The sequence below is a fragment of the Babylonia areolata genome, chromosome 6 (genome assembly GCF_041734735.1).
Source record: "Babylonia areolata isolate BAREFJ2019XMU chromosome 6, ASM4173473v1, whole genome shotgun sequence".
NCBI classification, from domain to species: Eukaryota; Metazoa; Mollusca; class Gastropoda; order Neogastropoda; family Buccinidae; genus Babylonia; species Babylonia areolata.
Window position 1 is genome coordinate 54,536,037 of NC_134881.1, and position 20,486 is coordinate 54,556,522.

The 20,486-nt window shown below is 42.0% G+C and overlaps 1 protein-coding gene across 1 annotated transcript; it reads right to left on the reverse strand.

Moving 5' to 3' along the window:
• Positions 1-1,077: 1,077 nt before the first annotated feature.
• Positions 1,078-18,424, reverse strand: LOC143283164 (uncharacterized). Its single transcript, XM_076589322.1, has 4 exons — positions 18,266-18,424; positions 16,170-16,642; positions 9,631-9,739; positions 1,078-7,327 (listed from the first exon to the last, which is right to left on the reverse strand). The coding sequence occupies exons 2-3, from the start codon at positions 16,627-16,629 to the stop codon at positions 9,666-9,668; spliced, it is 534 nt and encodes a 177-aa protein (XP_076445437.1). The 5' UTR covers positions 16,630-16,642; positions 18,266-18,424; the 3' UTR covers positions 1,078-7,327; positions 9,631-9,665.
• Positions 18,425-20,486: the final 2,062 nt, after the last annotated feature.

Sequence of the window (20,486 nt, forward strand, 5' to 3'; positions counted from 1 at the left end):
GACACCAGCAAACAGTGGAGAGATACCTCAGACATGTTGACAGACTATGGGGCGACACCAGCAAACAGTGGAGAGATACCTCAGACATGTTGACAGACTATGGGGCGACACCAGCAAACAGTGGAGAGATACCTCAGACATGTTGACAGACTACGGGGTGACACCAGCAAACAGTGGAGAGATACCTCAGACATGTTGACAGACTATGGGGTGACACCAGCAAACAGTGGAGAGAGACCTCAGACATGTCGACAGACGATGGGGTGACACCAGCAAACATTGGAGAGATACCTCAGACATGTCGACAGACTATGGGGTGACACCAGCAAACAGTGGAGAGAGACCTCAGACATGTTGACAGACTATAGGGCGACACCAGCAAACAGTGGAGAGATACCTCAGACATGTCGACAGACTATAGGGCGACACCAGCAAACAGTGGAGAGATACCTCAGACATGTTGACAGACTATGGGGCGACACCAGCAAACAGTGGAGAGATACCTCAGACATGTTGACAGACTATGGGGCGACACCAGCAAACATTGGAGAGATACCTCAGACATGTTGACAGACGATGGGGTGACACCAGCAAACAGTGGAGAGATACCTCAGACATGTTGACAGACTATGGGGCGACACCAGCAAACATTGGAGAGATACCTCAGACATGTTGACAGACTATGGGGTGACACCAGCAAACAGTGGCTGAAGAGAGACCTCAGACATGTTGACAGACTATAGGGCGACACCAGCAAACAGTGGAGAGATACCTCAGACATGTCGACAGACTTTGGGGCGACACCAGCAAACATTGGAGAGATACCTCAGACATGTTGACAGACTATAGGGCGACACCAGCAAACAGTGGCTGAAGAGAGACCTCAGACATGTCGACAGACTATGGGGTGACACCAGCAAACATTGGAGAGATACCTCAGACATGTTGACAGACTATGGGGTGACACCAGCAAACATTGGAGAGATACCTCAGACATGTTGACAGACTATGGGGCGACACCAGCAAACATTGGAGAGATACCTCAGACATGTTGACAGACTATGGGGCGACACGAGCAGTCTACAAAGAAGCGCATTGACCACCTTATGTGTACAGCGACATGAGTGCCGAAGTCGAAGCGTAACCTCCATGTAATGAACTTGCAGCTCATGCCTGAACTCATCCACTGGAAAGACCTGTTGTGGTTTATTTCACGATAGTCTTCTACGAGCTGGCTGCTGGTGCAAGGAACATGTGAAGAAACAAAGATAGGGAGAGAGAGGCACAAGATACACCTGTTCTACTCGTTCGGTTCGAAAGACGAGCACACACACACACACACACACACACACACACACACACACACACACACACACACAGAGGGAGAGAGAGAGAGAGAGCGAGGGAGAAAATAAAAGGACAAATCGTATGTGCAGAACACGTAAAGAAACAAAAAAGTCGAACTTTTGTTTGATGAAATAATCTCCTGTTAAGCAAACGTATAAAGCAAGATACATACTCCAAAAGGTTAAAACAAGAATACGAAGACAGAAAATAGATAAACTACCAAAAATCCATAAACTAAACAGACAAACATAAACACTGGTGCACGAAAAATACAAGATATATTTGAAGCAGCCTGAATCATATATAAATATATATATAAATAAATATGTATATCTATATACTATGTATACATATATATATATATATATATATATATATATATATATATATATGTATATATATATGTGTGTGTGTGTGTGTGTGTGTGTGCCTGTGTGTGTGTGTGGACATATATAGATATATATGTATGTATGTAATCTCATAGAACTGTCTAAGATGTTTTGTTAAAAAAATAAAATAAATAAAAATAAAAACAAAAACAAAAAAAGCAAACAAAAAAAAAACACACAAAAAAAACAACTACATATATTGCTTTGCACTGACTTCGAGAAAGCTTTTAACGGTTACGTTCAAGGTTCTGAAGGCATGAGGGTTTCAGTCACAATATCTGTCACTGTGTTGAAAAAATTCTGCAAAAACATAAAATCTGCTACTATGGTAAACGGACAGAGTACAGAATGTATAGAACAGAAACAGACTGTAGAATGGGGAACCCTAATTCGCCTTATTTACTTATTTCATGTGCAAAAAAATTTAGCTCTTCACAAACTTTATCAGCTTGCTATGGTACCCAGTTGATTTTCACTGCAGACCCTTGACAAGTTTTCCAGAGTTTCTGGATTGTTTATAAACAGTGATAAAACACACGCCATTTTGCCGGGCAACACGAAATACGCACAGAAAGTTTTGTTCCAATATCTAAAAAAAATCAACTTCAATACGTGAAACCCCTGTAAATTTAAAACACTTGTATTCTGTTTAGTCAAGACCTTGATGAATATGAAACCCTCAAATTATAATGAAAGAGAAGTAGACACACGTTTTCAAAATTTGGTCACATGGAACCATCACCCAAGTAAACAGAGTTGCCATCCTTATATCCCTTGCGTAATGTAAACATATGCATCTCTGTACGTTGTTGCCTGATCTACTAGATCATTTTAAACACATATACACACAAAAATCTTTAAAATGTGTGTACAATTTGTCTGGAATGGGGAAAAAATCTAAGCTTGGTATAGAGACAATTAAATTCCTTGTGCAAGATAGACTGAATATACCAGGGATTTTAAAAACATGTCCTAAAACTTTGATAGATTAAAAAAAAATTAAAAAAAGGAATTCAACTACAAATCACACATGGAAAAAATGAGAGCGTCAAATACTATGATTTGTGTCCTTTTATAACAATACAAATGTCGGTGTGCCGAGCATTTAAAAAAGATGCTACTTTTGATTTTTATTATACTTTTAGCTTAAATGTAAAAATTGATAAATGTCATCTGAATTGTTTGGAGACTGTGGCGCCTTTTCAAATAAAATACTGAATCGATTATTTGTTTGCTTATTTGATTACTTCTTCAATGCTTTGATAAATGTATACATATCAATACTTCGATGAAAATACTTTTAAGACACACAAAAATGATCTACAAAACAATGATAAAATCAAAGAAGAAAAAACCCAAAGATAATTCAACAATGAAAGCAAATCAACAAAAACAAAAATGAAATAAGCACACACGCCCAGTTAAATGCCTGAAAATATTCTCCATGTGAAGAGACTCTTTACCACACACCCCATCTCCCATCCACACCCTCCCACCTCTTAATCCCCTTCCCTCCACACATAATTACCGTCCACTGCAGACAGACACATGTGCGCTGTGGTTCAATTTGAAATCCCAGTCCCCTCCCATATTTGTAAAACCTGTTTAACTAATGCATCCCTCCCATTCTTCTAGGTTCTATACTGAATGCTGTCAGTCCTTATTACTTTCAGTATGAGACAGCCTGTATACAGCAAGTCAAACAAATGCATCTCTACACATTTTCTTTACTGATCATACAGTTGTCTCTTCAAAAGTAGCCAGCACCTCCATTCCCCTCCCCCTCCCCCAAACTATAGTTAGCCCTTATCCATATCCACTACCAACATCCCCACAATCCCCCGTGCATTTCCAGTCCTATATATTTCTGCTGAAGACTGATCAGATGGAGACTGTTTTCACACGTTTAACGCGCATGTGTGCTGAAAACTGACTGGCAATACCTAAAACACTTCACGCACAACTTTGTTCGCATTCTTTTTGGTTCACCTCTTCTGCTTTTTAAACAATGCAGCCTCATCTCCTTGCTCTCAAACTGTTGGGCTAAGGTGTTGATCCACAGGTCATTCTTTGGACAGTTAACTTTCTTCTCAATAGAACTCAGTCCGTCCGTTTCAGTCTGCCCATTCTTCTCAAAACTTTACTTCTACTGGTGCAGCTCAAGGCACGGTGCTATCCCCTGTCCTGTTTACATTTTACACGAATGACTGCAGAGGCATGGAGGAAACTCCTGTCATAAAATATTCTGACAACACCGCTATTGAAAATCTGTCCAACAACAACAACTACAACAACAACTGCAAAAAGAGTTTTCACTTTTTCTGGAACGGGAACAAATCTTAACAGAAAGATGATTAAAACTATGAAGCAAGGTATGAAGCATACTTTAGGTTTCTGGGATTCCACTGAAAGGCTGCTCCTTGTTAAACGTAAAACTGTTCCAACATGGATAATTCACATGACAAAGGTTGTTGGGTTTTTTTGTTTGTTTTGTTGTTTTTGTTGTTGTTTTTTGGGGGGAAGGGGGGGGGGGGGTAAGGAGACGAACATTTAAAAAAGATGCTACTTTTGATTTTTATTATACTTTTAGCTTAAATGTAAAAATTGATAAATGTCATCTAATTGTTTGGAGACTGTGGCGCCTTTTCAAATAAAATACTGAATCGTTTATTTGTTTGCTTATTTGATTACTTCTTCAATGCTTTGATAAATGTATACATATCAATACGTTCGATGAAAATATTTTTAAGACACACAAAAATGATAATTTACAAAACGATGATAAAATCAAAGAAGAAAAAACCCAAAGATAATTCAACAATGAAAGCAAATCAGCAAAAACAAAAATGAAATAAGCACACACGCCCAGTTAAATGCCTGAAAATATTCTCCATGTGAAGAGACTCTTTACCACACACCCCATCTCCCATCCGCACCCTCCCACCTCTTAATTAATCCCCTTCCCTCCACACATAATTACCGTCCACTGCAGACAGACAAATGTGCGCTGTGGCTCAATTTGAAATCCCAGTCCCCTCCTATATTTGTAAAACCTGTTTAACTAATGCATCCCTCCCATTCTTCTAAGTTCTATACTGAATCCTGTCAGTCCTTACTACTTTCAGTATGAGACAGACTGTATACAGCAAGTCAAACAAATGCATCTCTACACAAGTTTTTTTTACTGATCATACAGTTGTCTCCTGAAAAGTAGCCAGCACCTCCATTCCCCTACCCCTCCCCCAAACTATAGTTAGCCCTTATCCATATCCACTACCAACATCCCCACAATCCCCTGTGCATTTCCAGTCCTATATATTTCTGCTGAAGACTGATCAGATGGAGACTGTTTTCACGCGTTTAACGCGCATGTGTGCTGAAAACTGACTGGCAATACCTAAGTAAAACACTTCACGCACAACTTTGTTCGTATTCTTTTTGGTTCACTTCTTCTGCTTTTTAAACAATGCAGCCTCATCTCCTTGCTCTCAAACTGTTGGGCTAAGGTGTTGATCCACAGGTCATTCTTTGGACAGTTAACTTTCTTCTCAATAGAACTCAGTCCGTCCGTTTCAGTCTGCCCATTCTTCTCAAAACTTTACTTCTACTGGTGCAGCTCAAGGCACGGTGCTATCCCCTGTCCTGTTTACATTTTACACGAATGACTGCAGAGGCATGGAGGAAACTCCTGTCATAAAATATTCTGACAACACCGCTATTGAAAATCTGTCCAACAACAACAACTACAACAACAACAACTGCAAAAAGAGTTTTCACTTTTTCTGGAACGGGAGCAAATCTTAACAGAAAGATGATTAAAACTATGAAGCAAGGTATGAAGCATACTTTAGGTTTCTGGGATTCCACTGAAAGGCTGCTCATTGTTAAACGTAAAACTGTTCCAACATGGATAATTCACATGACAAAGGTTGTTGGGTTTTTTTGTTTGTTTTGTTGTTTTTGTTGTTGTTTTTTGGGGGGAAGGGGGGGGGGGGTAAGGAGACGAACATTAAAAAAAGATGCTACTTTTGATTTTTATTATACTTTTAGCTTAAATGTAAAAATTGATAAATGTCATCTAATTGTTTGGAGACTGTGGCGCCTTTTCAAATAAAATACTGAATCGTTTATTTGTTTGCTTATTTGATTACTTCTTCAATGCTTTGATAAATGTATACATATCAATACGTTCGATGAAAATATTTTTAAGACACACAAAAATGATAATTTACAAAACGATGATAAAATCAAAGAAGAAAAAACCCAAAGATAATTCAACAATGAAAGCAAATCAGCAAAAACAAAAATGAAATAAGCACACACGCCCAGTTAAATGCCTGAAAATATCCTCCATGTGAAGAGACTCTTTACCACACACCCCATCTCCCATCCGCACCCTCCCACCTCTTAATCCCCTTCCCTCCACATATAATTACCGTCCACTGCAGACAGACAAATGTGCGCTGTGGCTCAATTTGAAATCCCAGTCCCCTCCTATATTTGTAAAACCTGTTTAACTAATGCATCCCTCCCATTCTTCTAAGTTCTATACTGAATGCTGTCAGTCCTTACTACTTTCAGTACGAGACAGACTGTATACAGCAAGTCAAACAAATGCATCTCTACATAAGTTTTTTTTTACTGATCATACAGTTGTCTCCTGAAAAGTAGCCAGCACCTCCATTCCCCTACCCCTCCCCCAAACTATAGTTAGCCCTTATCCATATCCACTACCAACATCCCCACAATCCCCTGTGCATTTCCACGTTTAACACGCATGTGTGCTGAAAACTGACTGGCAATACCTAAGTAAAACACTTCACGCACAACTTTGTTCGTATTCTTTTTGGTTCACCTCTTCTGCTTTTTAAACAATGCAGCCTCATCTCCTTGCTCTCAAACTGTTGGGCTAAGGTGTTGATCCACAGGTCATTCTTTGGACAGTTACTTTCTTCTCAATAGAACTCAGTCCGTCCGTTTCAGTCTGCCCATTCTTCTCAAAACTTTACTTCTACTGGCGCAGCTCAAGGCACGGTGCTATCCCCTGTCCTGTTTACATTTTACACGAATGACTGCAGAGGCATGGAGGAAACTGTCATAAAATATTCTATTCTGACAACACCGCTACTGAAGATCTGTCCAACTACTATTTACTTCACTGAAATTAAAAAGTAATTTTAATGATTTTGTGTGTGTGTATTTTGTATAGAGTGTGTGTGTGTGTGTGTGTGTGTGTGTGTGTGTGTGTGTGTGTGTGTGTGTGTGTGTGTGTGTGAGTGAGTGTGTGAGTGAGTGTGTGAGTGTGTGTGAGTGTGTGTGTGTTACCGCGACTGATTTAATTTCTCTGAGATAATACAGTTATTAACATCTTATCTATGTAAAATGAGCTGACGACACTGACCTGGAAACGTGCTTGTGCTTAAATATTCTTAGACGTTTTACGTGGATATGTGCTGAAGACAAACTGACAATAGCTGTGCAAGAAATGCATAGAAGTAGACAGAAAAATTGCTCAAGATAGTTCTAGGAGACATCTTCAGCAGCCACAAAGGACATCTGGTCTGATCAGACATGTCCTCAGGTCCCTCTATCTGCACACACCGACAGAAAAAAAGTGATACCAAACAACAGCAACAACAAAAATCAAAAACAAAACAACTGACCGCACAGGTCCATTCTGTGTCCTGCTTCCATGAGTGTATACATCCTTTTCCCCCAGCTCTGCCCCCCCCCCCCACCCCCGCCTTCCATGAGTGTATACATCCTTTTCCCCCCAACTCTGCCCCCCCCCCTTCCATGAATGTATACATCCTTTTCCCTCAGCACTGCCCCCCCCCCCCCCATTCCATGAGTGTATACATCCTTTTCCCTCAGCACTGCCCCCCCCCCCCCCCATTCCATGAGTGTATACATCCTTTTCCCTCAGCACTGCCCCCCCTTCCATGAGTGTATACAACCTTTTCCCCCAGTACTGCCCCCCCTTCCATGAGTGTATACAACCTTTCCCCCCAGTACTGCCCCCCCCCTTCCATGAGTGTATACATCCTTTTCCCCGAGCACTGCCCCCCCCTTCCATGAGTGTATACATCCTTTTCCCTCAGCACTGCCCCCCCCCCTTCCATGAGTGTATACAACCTTTTCCCCCAGTACTGCCCCCCCTTCCATGAGTGTATACATCCTTTTCCCTCAGCACTGCCCCCCCCCCCCTTCCATGAGTGTATACAACCTTTTCCCCCAGTACTGCCCCCCCTTCCATGAGTGTATACAACCTTTTCCCCCAGTACTGCCCCCACCCCCTTCCATGAATGTATACATCCTTTTCCCTCAGCACTGTCCCCCCCCCCCCCCCCCATTCCATGAGTGTATACATCCTTTTCCCTCAGCACTGCCCCCCCTTTCCATGAGTGTATACAACCTTTTCCCCCAGTACTGCCCCCCCTTCCATGAGTGTATACAACCTTTTCCCCCAGTACTGCCCCCCCCCCCCCTTCCATGAGTGTATACATCCTTTTCCCCCGAGCACTGCCCCCCCCTTCCATGAGTGTATACAACCTTTTCCCCCAGTACTGCCCCCCCCTTCCATGAGTGTATACAACCTTTTCCCCCAGTACTGCCCCCCCCCCCTTCCATGAGTGTATACATCCTTTTCCCTCAGCACTGCCCCCCCCCCTTCCATGAGTGTATACATCCTTTTCCCCCAGCTCTGCCCCCCCCCCTTCCATGAGTGTATACATCCTTTTCCCCGAGCACTGCCCCCCCCTTCCATGAGTGTATACATCCTTTTCCCCGAGCACCCCCCCCCCCTTCCATTAGTGTATACATCCTTTTCCCCGAGCACTGCCCCCCCCTTCCATGAGTGTATACAACCTTTTCCCCCAGCACTGCCCCCCCCCCCCCTTCCATGAGTGTATACATCCTTTTCCCTCAGCACTGCCCCCCCCCCCCCTTCCATGAGTGTATACATCCTTTTCCCCCAGCTCTGCCCCCCCCCCCCCTTCCATGAGTGTATACATCCTTTTCCCCGAGCACTGCCCCCCCCTTCCATGAGTGTATACATCCTTTTCCCCGAGCACCCCCCCCCCCCTTCCATTAGTGTATACATCCTTTTCCCCGAGCACTGCCCCCCCCTTCCATGAGTGTATACATCCTTTTCCCTCAGCACTGCCCCGCCCCCCCTTCCATGAGTGTATACATCCTTTTCCCTCAGCACTTCCCCCCCCTTTCCATGAGTGTATACATCCTTTTCCCTCAGCACTGCCCCGCCCCCTTCCATGAGTGTATACAACCTTTTCCCCCAGTACTGCCCCCCCCCCTTCCATGAGTGTATACTTCCTTTTCCCCGAGCACTGCCCCCCCCCCCCCCTTCCATGAATGTATACATCCTTTTCCCTCAGTACTGCACCCCCCCCCCCCTTCCATGAGTGTATACATCCCTTTCCCCCTGCACTCACACCCCCCCCTTCCCATGAGTGTATACATCCCTTTCCCCCTGTATTGCACCCCCCCCCCGCCCCCCTTCCATGAGTATACATCCCTTTCCCCCAGTACTGCACCCCCTCCTTCCCCCCCTTCCATGAGTGTATACATCCCTTTCCCCAGCACTGCACCCCCTCACCCATCCCCCCCAGCCCCACCCATGTAGTGCATGCACTCCTTTATCGTCCCAAGCTAACTGACGGTCCTGGAGGCCATCGGAGTATAAAAAAAAAGAAAAAAAAAGGAAAAGAAACAAAGGCTGAGCGTATGAGCAGAATGTATGCATGAAGAAATAGGTTTCTGGCATGTAAGTTCAGAAATTGTTGAAGTGGATTGGAGTGGTGTGGGTTAGGGGTGCGGTGAAATGGCCCGTGTAAATGATCAGCCCGAATCAACGGTGAGAGAAAGAAGACTTTACCTCCTTTCAGGACCAGTGGGAGGATATCCAGACACTCACAGGAGGTCCAGCGCTGAAATCTGCAGCCCGCAATTCCAGCAGAACACCTGGTGGGCGTTCCCGTCAACAACTAAACAGACAGTGGTTTGTTTGATTCATTCATAAAGCCTGTTGGTGATATTTGAGATTTTTCGATGATCTCACTAAGTACCTGAACACAACCAATCGACCAGGGGCCCTCATTCCCCTCTGTTTCTCCAAGGCTTTTGATACATTTTTTTTAAAATACATCATTGAAGCCTTAGATATTTTTAACTTTGGCCCAATGTTCACAAATTGTGTTTCTACCATAATGAACAAGACACTAAGCTGTGTTCATAATGGTGGATGGTTGTCTGATTGGTTTCCAACAGAAAGAGGGATTAGACAGGGATGCCCCTCAGCCCTCTTCTTTTTGGACTTGCAGTACAAATATTGGCGATTCAAATTAGAACTAACAAATATATTCAAGGGATTGACCTGACTCCGCTCGACGATTGATGGCTCACTGAGTACTTCAGAGCTTGTATAATAGCAATTAGCTCATCCGTGAAGATGGAAAGATGTTTTCCAATAAAGTAAGATTTTTCAACTTTAAAGGCAGGAACATAGAAAGCCGCACCAGCATTATTGTCATCAAGAACAGATCCATCTGTAAATATATGGAGATGATTCTGATATCTTTCTGCTGTATGAATTCTGGCAGTACTTGTGATATTGATGTTTTCTTCCTTTTTTGTTTCAGAATAACTGATATCAAAATCTGCTTTCAACATTTCCCAAAAAAGGAACAGGCGTATGATGCGGTTTTGTAGCTAATTCTTTCATGTTAACATCAGATTCTTTTAATAAATTTGAAACGTAAGTTGCAACTGTTTCTTGTGATGAAATGGCTTTAGCTCTTTCAGGAAAATCAATGTCAGATCTTACTCTCAGTTCATCAGCAATTATTTTTTTGTCATCGAAGTATATCTCACAGCGAATTTTGCTGTTGCTAATAAATTGTTAACATGTAATCAAAATGAATGTCCCATGTCAGCTTTGAAGTAAGATAAACACCTAAAAACTCCACCACCTGTTTATAATCAATGACGTCACCAAGTAATTTTAAAATGGGTATTTTAGATGGGTTACCACAATTAAACAACATCATAAATGCTTTTTCAGTCGACAATGCTAGGCCATTTTCAAACGTATAGTTACCAAGGTTATCAAGATCAAATTGATACAAACGACGTATGTAATTCTGTGCTCTTTGTGGGGTTGACTTTTTTAAATTGACACCCATCCACATACATATATCATCAGCATACTGTACTAAAATTACACCATTGACAATGTCTTTGGCAAAGAATAATGTGTTACCACCCATGCTTGAATAATTCTATCTGATAATCATATTCTCATGTGGTCATTCATGGCAATGAAACTGCTGATAAAGCAGCTAAAAGAGCACAAGATTCAGAAAAATCGACAAAAATACATGTCCGTCTTTCCGTAAAAGAGGCATACACTTTGTTAGGAAAATCAGCATAGGATCGATTTCATAACCGATGGAAGGAAAAGTTTTTAAAACATAAAGGGACATTATACCCCGAGAATATTATTAAAGAAAAGATACCGAATCCATCAGCTTGCTATACAAGATTAATAACCTCTACTTTCTTCCGTATAAAACCTGATGCGCTGAAAACAAAGTATAGTAAAAAAAAAAAAATGTTACATGCATCTGTGGTAAGCAGTTCAGCTTGCATCATTGTTTTTTTCACTGTCAGCAGTTACATACTTTCTTGCCAAAATACTTCAAAGAGAATAACAATTCTGCAGATGATTTTTGGAAAGTTATTTTTGACGAGGTTCTTATGGTCGAACTTTCTCAGGCATTAGTTCATAACCTGTTACTAAGTGGGTGAGGAGACAGACAAGATAATGGAAGAAATATTTTAGCGAGTTCAGTTTTCAGTCTTCAGTCTCTCACTCTCAGTAAACAAAAAAACAAAACAAAACAAAAACAAAAACAAAAACAGACAAGGAATTTTCCCCTGAGCCAAATATAATAATTAAGACCAAGAAAAAAAAATTTTCATTCACTCTCTTCATTCTGAAAAAACTAATTTTAAGACAACCAGGAACAAATGTCTTGACTATCACAAGTCAATTCTCTTTGCACAACCTGATGATCCAGTCCTAGGATCGCCTCAGTCCTAGGCCGGCCAGTAGTCTACTCACAGTAGTGTCAAGTCAATGTCCACCCCACTTACTCGTGGGAAACTCGGGCACCTCCTCAGTGAACATCCCAGTTCCACAAGTTTTTAGCTCTCGGCACTCCATTTAAATTATTCCTTCCGACACACTGAACGAGCATCCAGCAAATTCTCAATGTTCCCCCTTCATTTACTGTTCCCTTATTTTATTTTATTATATTTGCTATCCTTTCACACCACTCATGCATTCATACAATTTTCCAATTAACAATACAATATTCATTCATGAGTCACTACGTCTTATAAATTACACAAATACACAAAAAGTATTAATTTATCAAAAAGCAAACATTTCAAACCAAACAGCAAAAACGACTAAATTCTCAACCTATTCAATCATTAAATTTCGAATAAAATAATCCAGCAACCAATCATCCCACCTGATGTTCGGAACAGTCAAGGCACACAGACCACATCATCCGAGCTCTGATGCATTCAGACTGACCTTACAGCACATACATATACGCACACACACTCACACACATGAACATGCACAGCTCACGATTCACCCACACTTACCACGTGCAAAACATTTTCACATTCATACAGGTATTCGAAATGTACAAATAATATTCCCCGTTCCTCCTCTGGCCACAGGCATTCGGAAATCACTCTGTCACATAACCCTATTTCAACATTCCTTTAATGTATTTCAGAATTGTGTTAATGGTTTCTGATTACTACTATCATTATTGAATTGTTACTGTTAAATGCAACTGCATGTTAGTTATGCATTTTTGGGGTAATTTTCTGCCTTTTCTGTTTTCCTCTTCTATCTCCCCTCCCCAGGCCCCCACCCACCCACCCCTCCATCCCCTCTACACCCACCTTTTTTTTCTTTTTTTTTTAATCGTCTAATATTACTGATAGCGAAAAGATGCTAAACTAAAGAACGAACACACACACACACACACACACACACACACACACACACACACACGACATATAATACACCAATAACGTCAGTGTTAAGATACACGCATTCCATAAAAAAATATTTATATAAAAAAAAATCATTGGCATTCGCAGTAAACCTTACCCCTGCACACACCTGAAAAACAACCCCTCCACCACTCCCCCCCCCCCCCCCCCCCCCCCCCCCCCCCCCCCCCCCCCCCAACCCCTGTTGGCATTCACAGTAAACCTTACCCCTGCACACACCTGAAAAACAACCCCCCAGGCGGCTGATCACGTGGGACTCCATAATTATGTTTGCGGTATTCTCTGTCACTCGGGTTCTGCCATACAGCTGCCACATTTGCCTGGGTGTAGCTGTGCAATGGGCTGTTGAAGTGTTGACCTATAGGGTCACTGTAGTTCAGCCGCATTGAGCGAAGGTGCTCTGAGAAACGTTCATTTAATGATCGGCAGGTCTCACCCACATAGAGCTTGTGGCACAGAGTGCAGGTCAAAATATACACAATGTCCGTTGACTTGCAAGTGTAATTGGACCGAGGGATGAACTGGCCTTGGGGGCGTTTAGGTAGGGATTGATTTACAAGTGTGACAAGTACATGATTGTTACCAAGTTCAGCTGTGTTCTGAAATCTCTCTCTCTCTCTCTCTCTCTCTCTCTCAGAGCAAACCATTTCCACCCATACAATCCAGTTATCATTTCCCTCCTCTTCCTCCCAGCTTAAATAGAAGGAGAACACCAATCTTACATTCCAGTCAGTACCCCCCCCTACCCAGCCTCACCGTACAATTCTGTCCCTGTCGCACGTCAACCACACTACACCGATCAAAACGGTGTCTCATATAATAACTTTCCTAGGCAAAATACAGACAGACTAACAAACACACAGTCTCCAAACCAAATCCATCCATATGCAGAACAATTGTTACACATGGCATCCCGCTTGTTGTCACAACAGCGCACATTTCCATCATATCATGCTTCTTGACTTCTTGTTACGTGAACCCCTCGTCCCCCTCCTGCCGACTCCTTCCCCCATGTGTCCCCACACCATTCTAAATAGATGTGACTCAATGTTTAATCTTTCGCCACTTACAGAGTCAAACATGGATGATGTTGTTTTCCTTTCAATATTTGTCGCTTTCTCTAATTTTGTTGTTGTTGGTGGTGGTGGCTTATTTGTTGTTGTTGCAAGTATCGAAATATCGGGGAGGGTGGGGGAGGGTTGGAGTTAACTTGCACATGCGCATGAAGTATGAGTTGTTGTTTTTTTTGTAATTATAAACCCCTGCGGTTACTCACACAAATGTGCTGGATCAACTGATAAGTTAGTACCACTGATACGATTGAGGAGTCCTGATTTTTCTCTCTATATATAATAACTTTTATTTTTCATTATATATTATTCGCCCGTTATCATATGGTGAAATTGTTATCTACCCCATAATTTGCTCATTTAATTGGTTTTGCTTGATTGATTGTTTCATTCCTTATAGTGTTTGATCTTCAGAATTTACTCTTTTTTTTCTCAATTTGCTCGCTATCTACTTGACATTATTATTATTGTTACTTTTCCTATACAATCTAGATTGTCCTGTGTCTTGTTTACTGAATTTTTCATTACTTATATTGTCAGCTTAAGAAAATCATGAATGCTAACACACCCCAGACGTGCGATGCATGGCCATTGGGAGAAGGTTTGAGAGTAGGCTTTCCTAATATCAATCATATAATTAATAAGTTATCTGATGTTTCTGATATATTGAATAATTTTGGGAAAAAAACTTTAACATTTTTGGATTTGGTGAATCAAGATTATCAGAACATATGTCAGACTCTGACCTAACCATGCCTGGATATAATGTCGTTCGTAATGATCCTTTCAATCCAAAGGAAACGGGCTTACTTATTTATGTTCATGAACATATCAGATTCAAAAGAATTCAGTCACTCGAAAACCACCATGTTTTGGGACCTATCTTATTTTCTGCATATATTAATGACCTACCCTTATCTATCAAGACACCATGTGAAATGTTTGCTGATGACACCAACATTCATACTAGTCATACTAACCTATGTATCGTATCTCTTTCTCTTCAGGAAAGTATTGACCAATTGATTGAATGGTCCGAACTAAACCACACGTGTCTCCATCCTAAAAAAAAACAAAATTCCTAATAATCACAACAAGACAAAAACGTCAAAATATGTCCATAAACTGTTCGCCTATTTTCATCAAAGGTGACAAGATTGAAGAAGTTGACCACCATAAAATCCTTGGCATCACTATCAATAATAATTTGTCATGGTCACATCATATTTCTCTGTTATGCAAACAGGTATAAACAAAAAAAAATCTATCAACTGTCTAGAATTAAACACTTTTTGGATCTTCACTGCCGAAAACTATTTGTCAGTGCTTATATAGAATCACACATTAACTATGCTTCGACAGTGTGGGATTCGGCGAGTGACAGTATTATAAAACCGCTGTAAAATTGATTCTTTTAAAATCTTCATCATTGACTGTATCTGATTATAAAGCTCTCGGTATCCTCCCACTGAAAACAAAACTTCTATTTAACAAAGGTCTATTTATGTTCAAAATCATGTCTGGATTTGCTCCCCCCTCACTGAAGAATAAATTTGTAGCCAACACTCATCGTCATCTTCATAAAGTTATGGTACCACTTCCAAGGATCGATCTTTTTAAATCTAGTCTGTCTTATTCAGGGGGCTGTTTATGGAATGAATTATTATCCTGCCTCAATGTAAACACTGTAAAAAGCATCCCTAACTTTAAAAACATATATCGTGCACATTTATTGAAAAACATGTGATTATGTGACACATATCAATTATAAACAAAAAACATGTACAGATTGTCAATATATACACGCCTCTCTCTTCCCCTGTCAGTCTCTCTCTATGTCTCTCCACTGTCACTGTCACTATATCTGTCTGTTGTCAGCCTCCCCTGCCTTCTTTACTCTTCCCCTTGTCCATTCTTCCTTCCGCTCTCCACCACGCCCCTACCCTATTGTCCTCGTTGTTATTCATCTATCGCGATATTGTACTGTACATAAGTTCTATGTTTATGTTTGCACATGCTTATGCAATTTTGACGTTGGTATTGTGAATTGACTCTCGTTGTTTTTTTCTGTTTGTTTTTTTTTCCAATTATTATTTATGCCCAGAGGGCTGGATGTAAACGAGTACTTTGTGCTTACTCCTTTACCCTCGTAAAATAAAATTTCGTTCGTTCGTTCGTTCGTTCGTTCGTTCTCTCTCTCCTTACTTTCTTCCTTTCACCCATCATAATAGCTAACAAACATCACCTGCAAAAAACCCGCAGTCGGCCAGGATCCGAGCGTTGTGAGCCAGGTGAGGAACCTGCTCCAAGGACCTCCTCCTTCGCTCAACGTGTTGGTACCCAGGAAAAGCTGGCCCGTTTGGGGATCCTCCACACCGGCCATGTTGACGCACTGCCCCCCTCCTTCTGTGGGGATCCACCCTCACGTGGACGTTGAAATCCATCTCCGTGGTGGGTGTTGCAGTCACTAAGGTAACGCCTAAGGCACGGAGGTTGTTTGCCGTTCCCTCCTGGTGGTCATGAAGATCTATGTCGCCAACGCCAAAGTCCGGGTTCTCTTGGACTGGGTACGCGACGACCTGATGAGGGTAAATGGCCCTCCCAGCCGGGAGGGATATGAACTGATAGGGCGCCATGTGTTCCTTGTAATGCTTGTAGCCTTTGCGTTCCTGGCAGACGTCGGGATTGATAGTGTTCCCCCTCATTGGTGCTCTGATTCTGTAACACACACACACACACACACACACACACACACACACACACACACACACACACACACACACACACACACACACACACACACACACACACACACCAGGTTTACGCAAGTGAGTCAAAAACGAATGAGTAACTGACAATCCCTTCCCTGATCGCCACGCACACATCAATTATCATGTCAGTAAAAAGAACAAGAGAGGCAAAGCTTTCAAGACTCACTTGTGATACACTGGGGAAAAAAATCCAAGCTTTTTACGTATTGTGTATAATTTCAAAATGTAATGTTTAAGATGAGAAAGATTTCATATCAAAATGTGACATTAACCGAGAAAGATTCTGTACTGCAAGCATTACATTCAGTCAAAAAAGGAAAACAACTTTGTTATACCATCATGTGTGACAGTGAACCAGAACCTAAATGTTGCAGGAAATAAGGAGGACAGATATTACAACACATCATATGAAAAGAATGTTTTCTCCAAATTAAACAGATAAAAGATATAAAACTTAAAATGCCTTCAGATAAGACTAATCCTTTTCTTTTCTTTTTTTAATAAATGTACTTAACAAAATGTGAATCTGGCTGATCATATCTGTAATTCTTTTTTAACACTGAAAAAAACCAAAACATTATGTTTTGGAAATGTCGTCTTACACACTTCTTTTTCTTCCTTCTCCCAACGCATTCAGACAATATTCAATGAAACGTGTGAGACCAAACTTGAGAATAACTGAAAACGTTGTTTTGTTATTTTGTTTAGATATGATGAAAATATCGTAACTGGTGTGGTATTTGCTTTTATTATTCTCGTGGTTAAGTCCCCCATTTAGAAACGTAAAAGCGATAAGTATCAGCCTGATAGGATCATATTTAAAACACCCATAGATATAAAACAGAAAAGGGAAAAGCATAGAGTACTGTTGCATTTCATGGTAATTAGGTTCTCTGCCAACAGGTATTATTACAAAAATCTGCTCACGAAAAATTCCAGACACTGTTTGTTTCTTTTGGCAACCAATTTCATGAAATATGTGTTTATACTGTGTTGTACATGTTGTCAACTTTGCACGATTATCTTGCTTGTGGACTCTAAGGACAAGAAGTAGAATATCATCATCAACATTTATTTTGAAATGACTCGAATGTACTCTTTTTGTTTTAATTGTACTGAAATAAAACCTATTTTACTCTGTGTGTGTGTGTGTGTGTGTGTGTGTGTGTGTGTGTGTGTGTGTGTGTGTGTGTGTGTGTGTGTGTTGCGCGCGCGCGCGTGTGTGTGTGAATGTTTTGTTTTGTTTTCTCTGCACTTTTTTTTATGAATAAAATGAATTAAAGCTAAAGAAATCCAACATGTTGGACTTTATCGAATGAATCGAAAATACACACACAGACGCGCGCGCGCGCGCACATATACACACATGTACTCAGATGTACACACACACACACACACACACACACACACACACACACACACACACACTTCGCTCTGCCGTCTTGGCTCTCAAGTATTGAATGACGACATGACAGGCACAGAACACAGGAAGCTTAAACGCGAGAGGACACACCACTGATTGACAAGACACTATGAACACAAAAAGAACACAAATTCAACGTTCACTCACCTAAGCGCAATTGGAATTGGCCTTCCTTACACTGATATACTGGTACACTCCGAGTTATCTTCGCTTCCAGCTATGGTACAACTTATTTGTAGAGTCTTTTTTAACTGTCACCCCCACCAAACAGTTTTCTGATATTGCGTCACACGACGTGAGCAAACATGGCGACCATGAAAGGTGGCGGCAGCTACATCCGGATGACTGTTTTCTGCCTTCCCTTCTCGTTTATGTCAAAAGTTAAGTTTCAATGATGCAGTCTGTCAGTATGGGTGTTGTTTTTGTGGTTTTTGTTTGTTTGGTTGTTTGTTTGTTTTTGTTTTGTTTGTTTTTTGGGGTTGTTTTTTTCTATCATTTCCTGTGTTGTGTTGTGAATTTGCTGGGATACATGTGACCGTATGAAAAACAGAATACAGAATGGCCTCTTTCTTTCCACGCACCACCACCTGATGGAACTCCCTCCCAACCGACACATCCTGTCTCCCTCCCTCTCCCAACCAACACATCCTGTCTCCCTCCCTCTCCCAACCAACACATCCTGTCTCCATCCCTCTCCCAACCAACACATCCTGTCTCCCTCCCTCTCCCAACCGACACATACTGTCTCCCTCCCTCCCTCTCCCAACCGACACATCCTGTCCCTCCCTCTCCCAACCGACACATCCTGTCCCTCCCTCTCCCAACCGACACATACTGTCTCCCTCCCTCTCCCAACCGACACATCCTGTCTCCCTCCCTCTCCCAACCGACACATACTGTCTCCCTCCCTCTCCCAACCGACACATCCTGTCTCCCTCCCTCTCCCAACCAACACATCCTGTCTCCCTCCCTCTCCCAACCAACACATCCTGTCTCCATCCCTCTCCCAACCAACACATCCTGTCTCCCTCCCTCTCCCAACCGACACATACTGTCTCCCTCCCTCCCTCTCCCAACCGACACATCCTGTCCCTCCCTCTCCCAACCGACACATCCTGTCCCTCCCTCTCCCAACCGACACATACTGTCTCCCTCCCTCTCCCAACCGACACATCCTGTCTCCCTCCCTCTCCCAACCGACACATACTGTCTCCCTCCCTCTCCCAACCGACACATACTGTCTCCCTTCCTCTCCCAACCAACACATCCTGTCTCCCTCCCTCTCCCAACCGACACATCCTGTCTCCCTCCCTCTCCCAACCGACACATACTGTCTCCCTCCCTCTCCCAACCGACACATCCTGTCTCCCTCCCTCTCCCAACCGACACATACTGTCTCCCTTCATCAGTGTCTTCACATCGAAGGCACAGAGACCTCCTCGATGTTTTCCATTGGCTGAACTGAAGGGGTAGGGGGGCAGGGGGGGTGGGGTGGGGGGTGTTAACGGTCGTACCCTTAAAAAAAAAATTCAGGCTTTCTTTTTCTGTGCAATATCTACACTCAACAAGTGCTGTGCGATGCCTTTAAATGTCAGTAAAAGTCGGCAACGACCGATGGACAACACAGGAAGAAGTGGAGTAGATCAACACCATTTCTGTTCTACGTGTCATAACTTCGTGCAAATGTTCAAAATACACAACATAAAAATAAAATAAAAACAACGAAAAAGAAACCAAAAACAAACAGGCAAAGTAGGGAAAGAGAATCGTAAAGAAAAAAACAACACACATACCAAAAAAAACCCCACCAAAAAACCCTATTATATGGCTGTGTTGCATGCTGCCTTTCGTGTATCAACCGCGACAAACCACTAATGAGAATAATCAGTGACCTTAGATGGACACTTTGAGGGTTCATGAAACAGCTGTCAGAATCTTGGATCAGTGACCTTAGATGGACACTTTGAGGGTTCATGAAACAGCTGTCAGAATCTTGGATCAGTGACCTTAGATGGACACTTTGAGGGTTCATGAAACAGCTGTCAGAATCTTGGATCAGTGACCTTAGATGGACACTTTGAGGGTTCATGAAACAGCTGTCAGAATCTTGGATCAGTGACCTTAGATGGACACTTTGAGGGTTCATGAAACAGCTGTCAGAATCTTGGATCAGTGACCTTAGATGGACACTTTGAGGGTTCATGAAACAGCTGTCAGAATCTTGGATCAGTGACCTTAGATGGACACTTTGAGGGTTCATGAAACAGCTGTCAGAATCTTGGATCAGTGACCTTAGATGGACACTTTGAGGGTTCATGAAACAGCTGTCAGAATCTTGGATCAGTGACCACACATGGCACTGACAGCG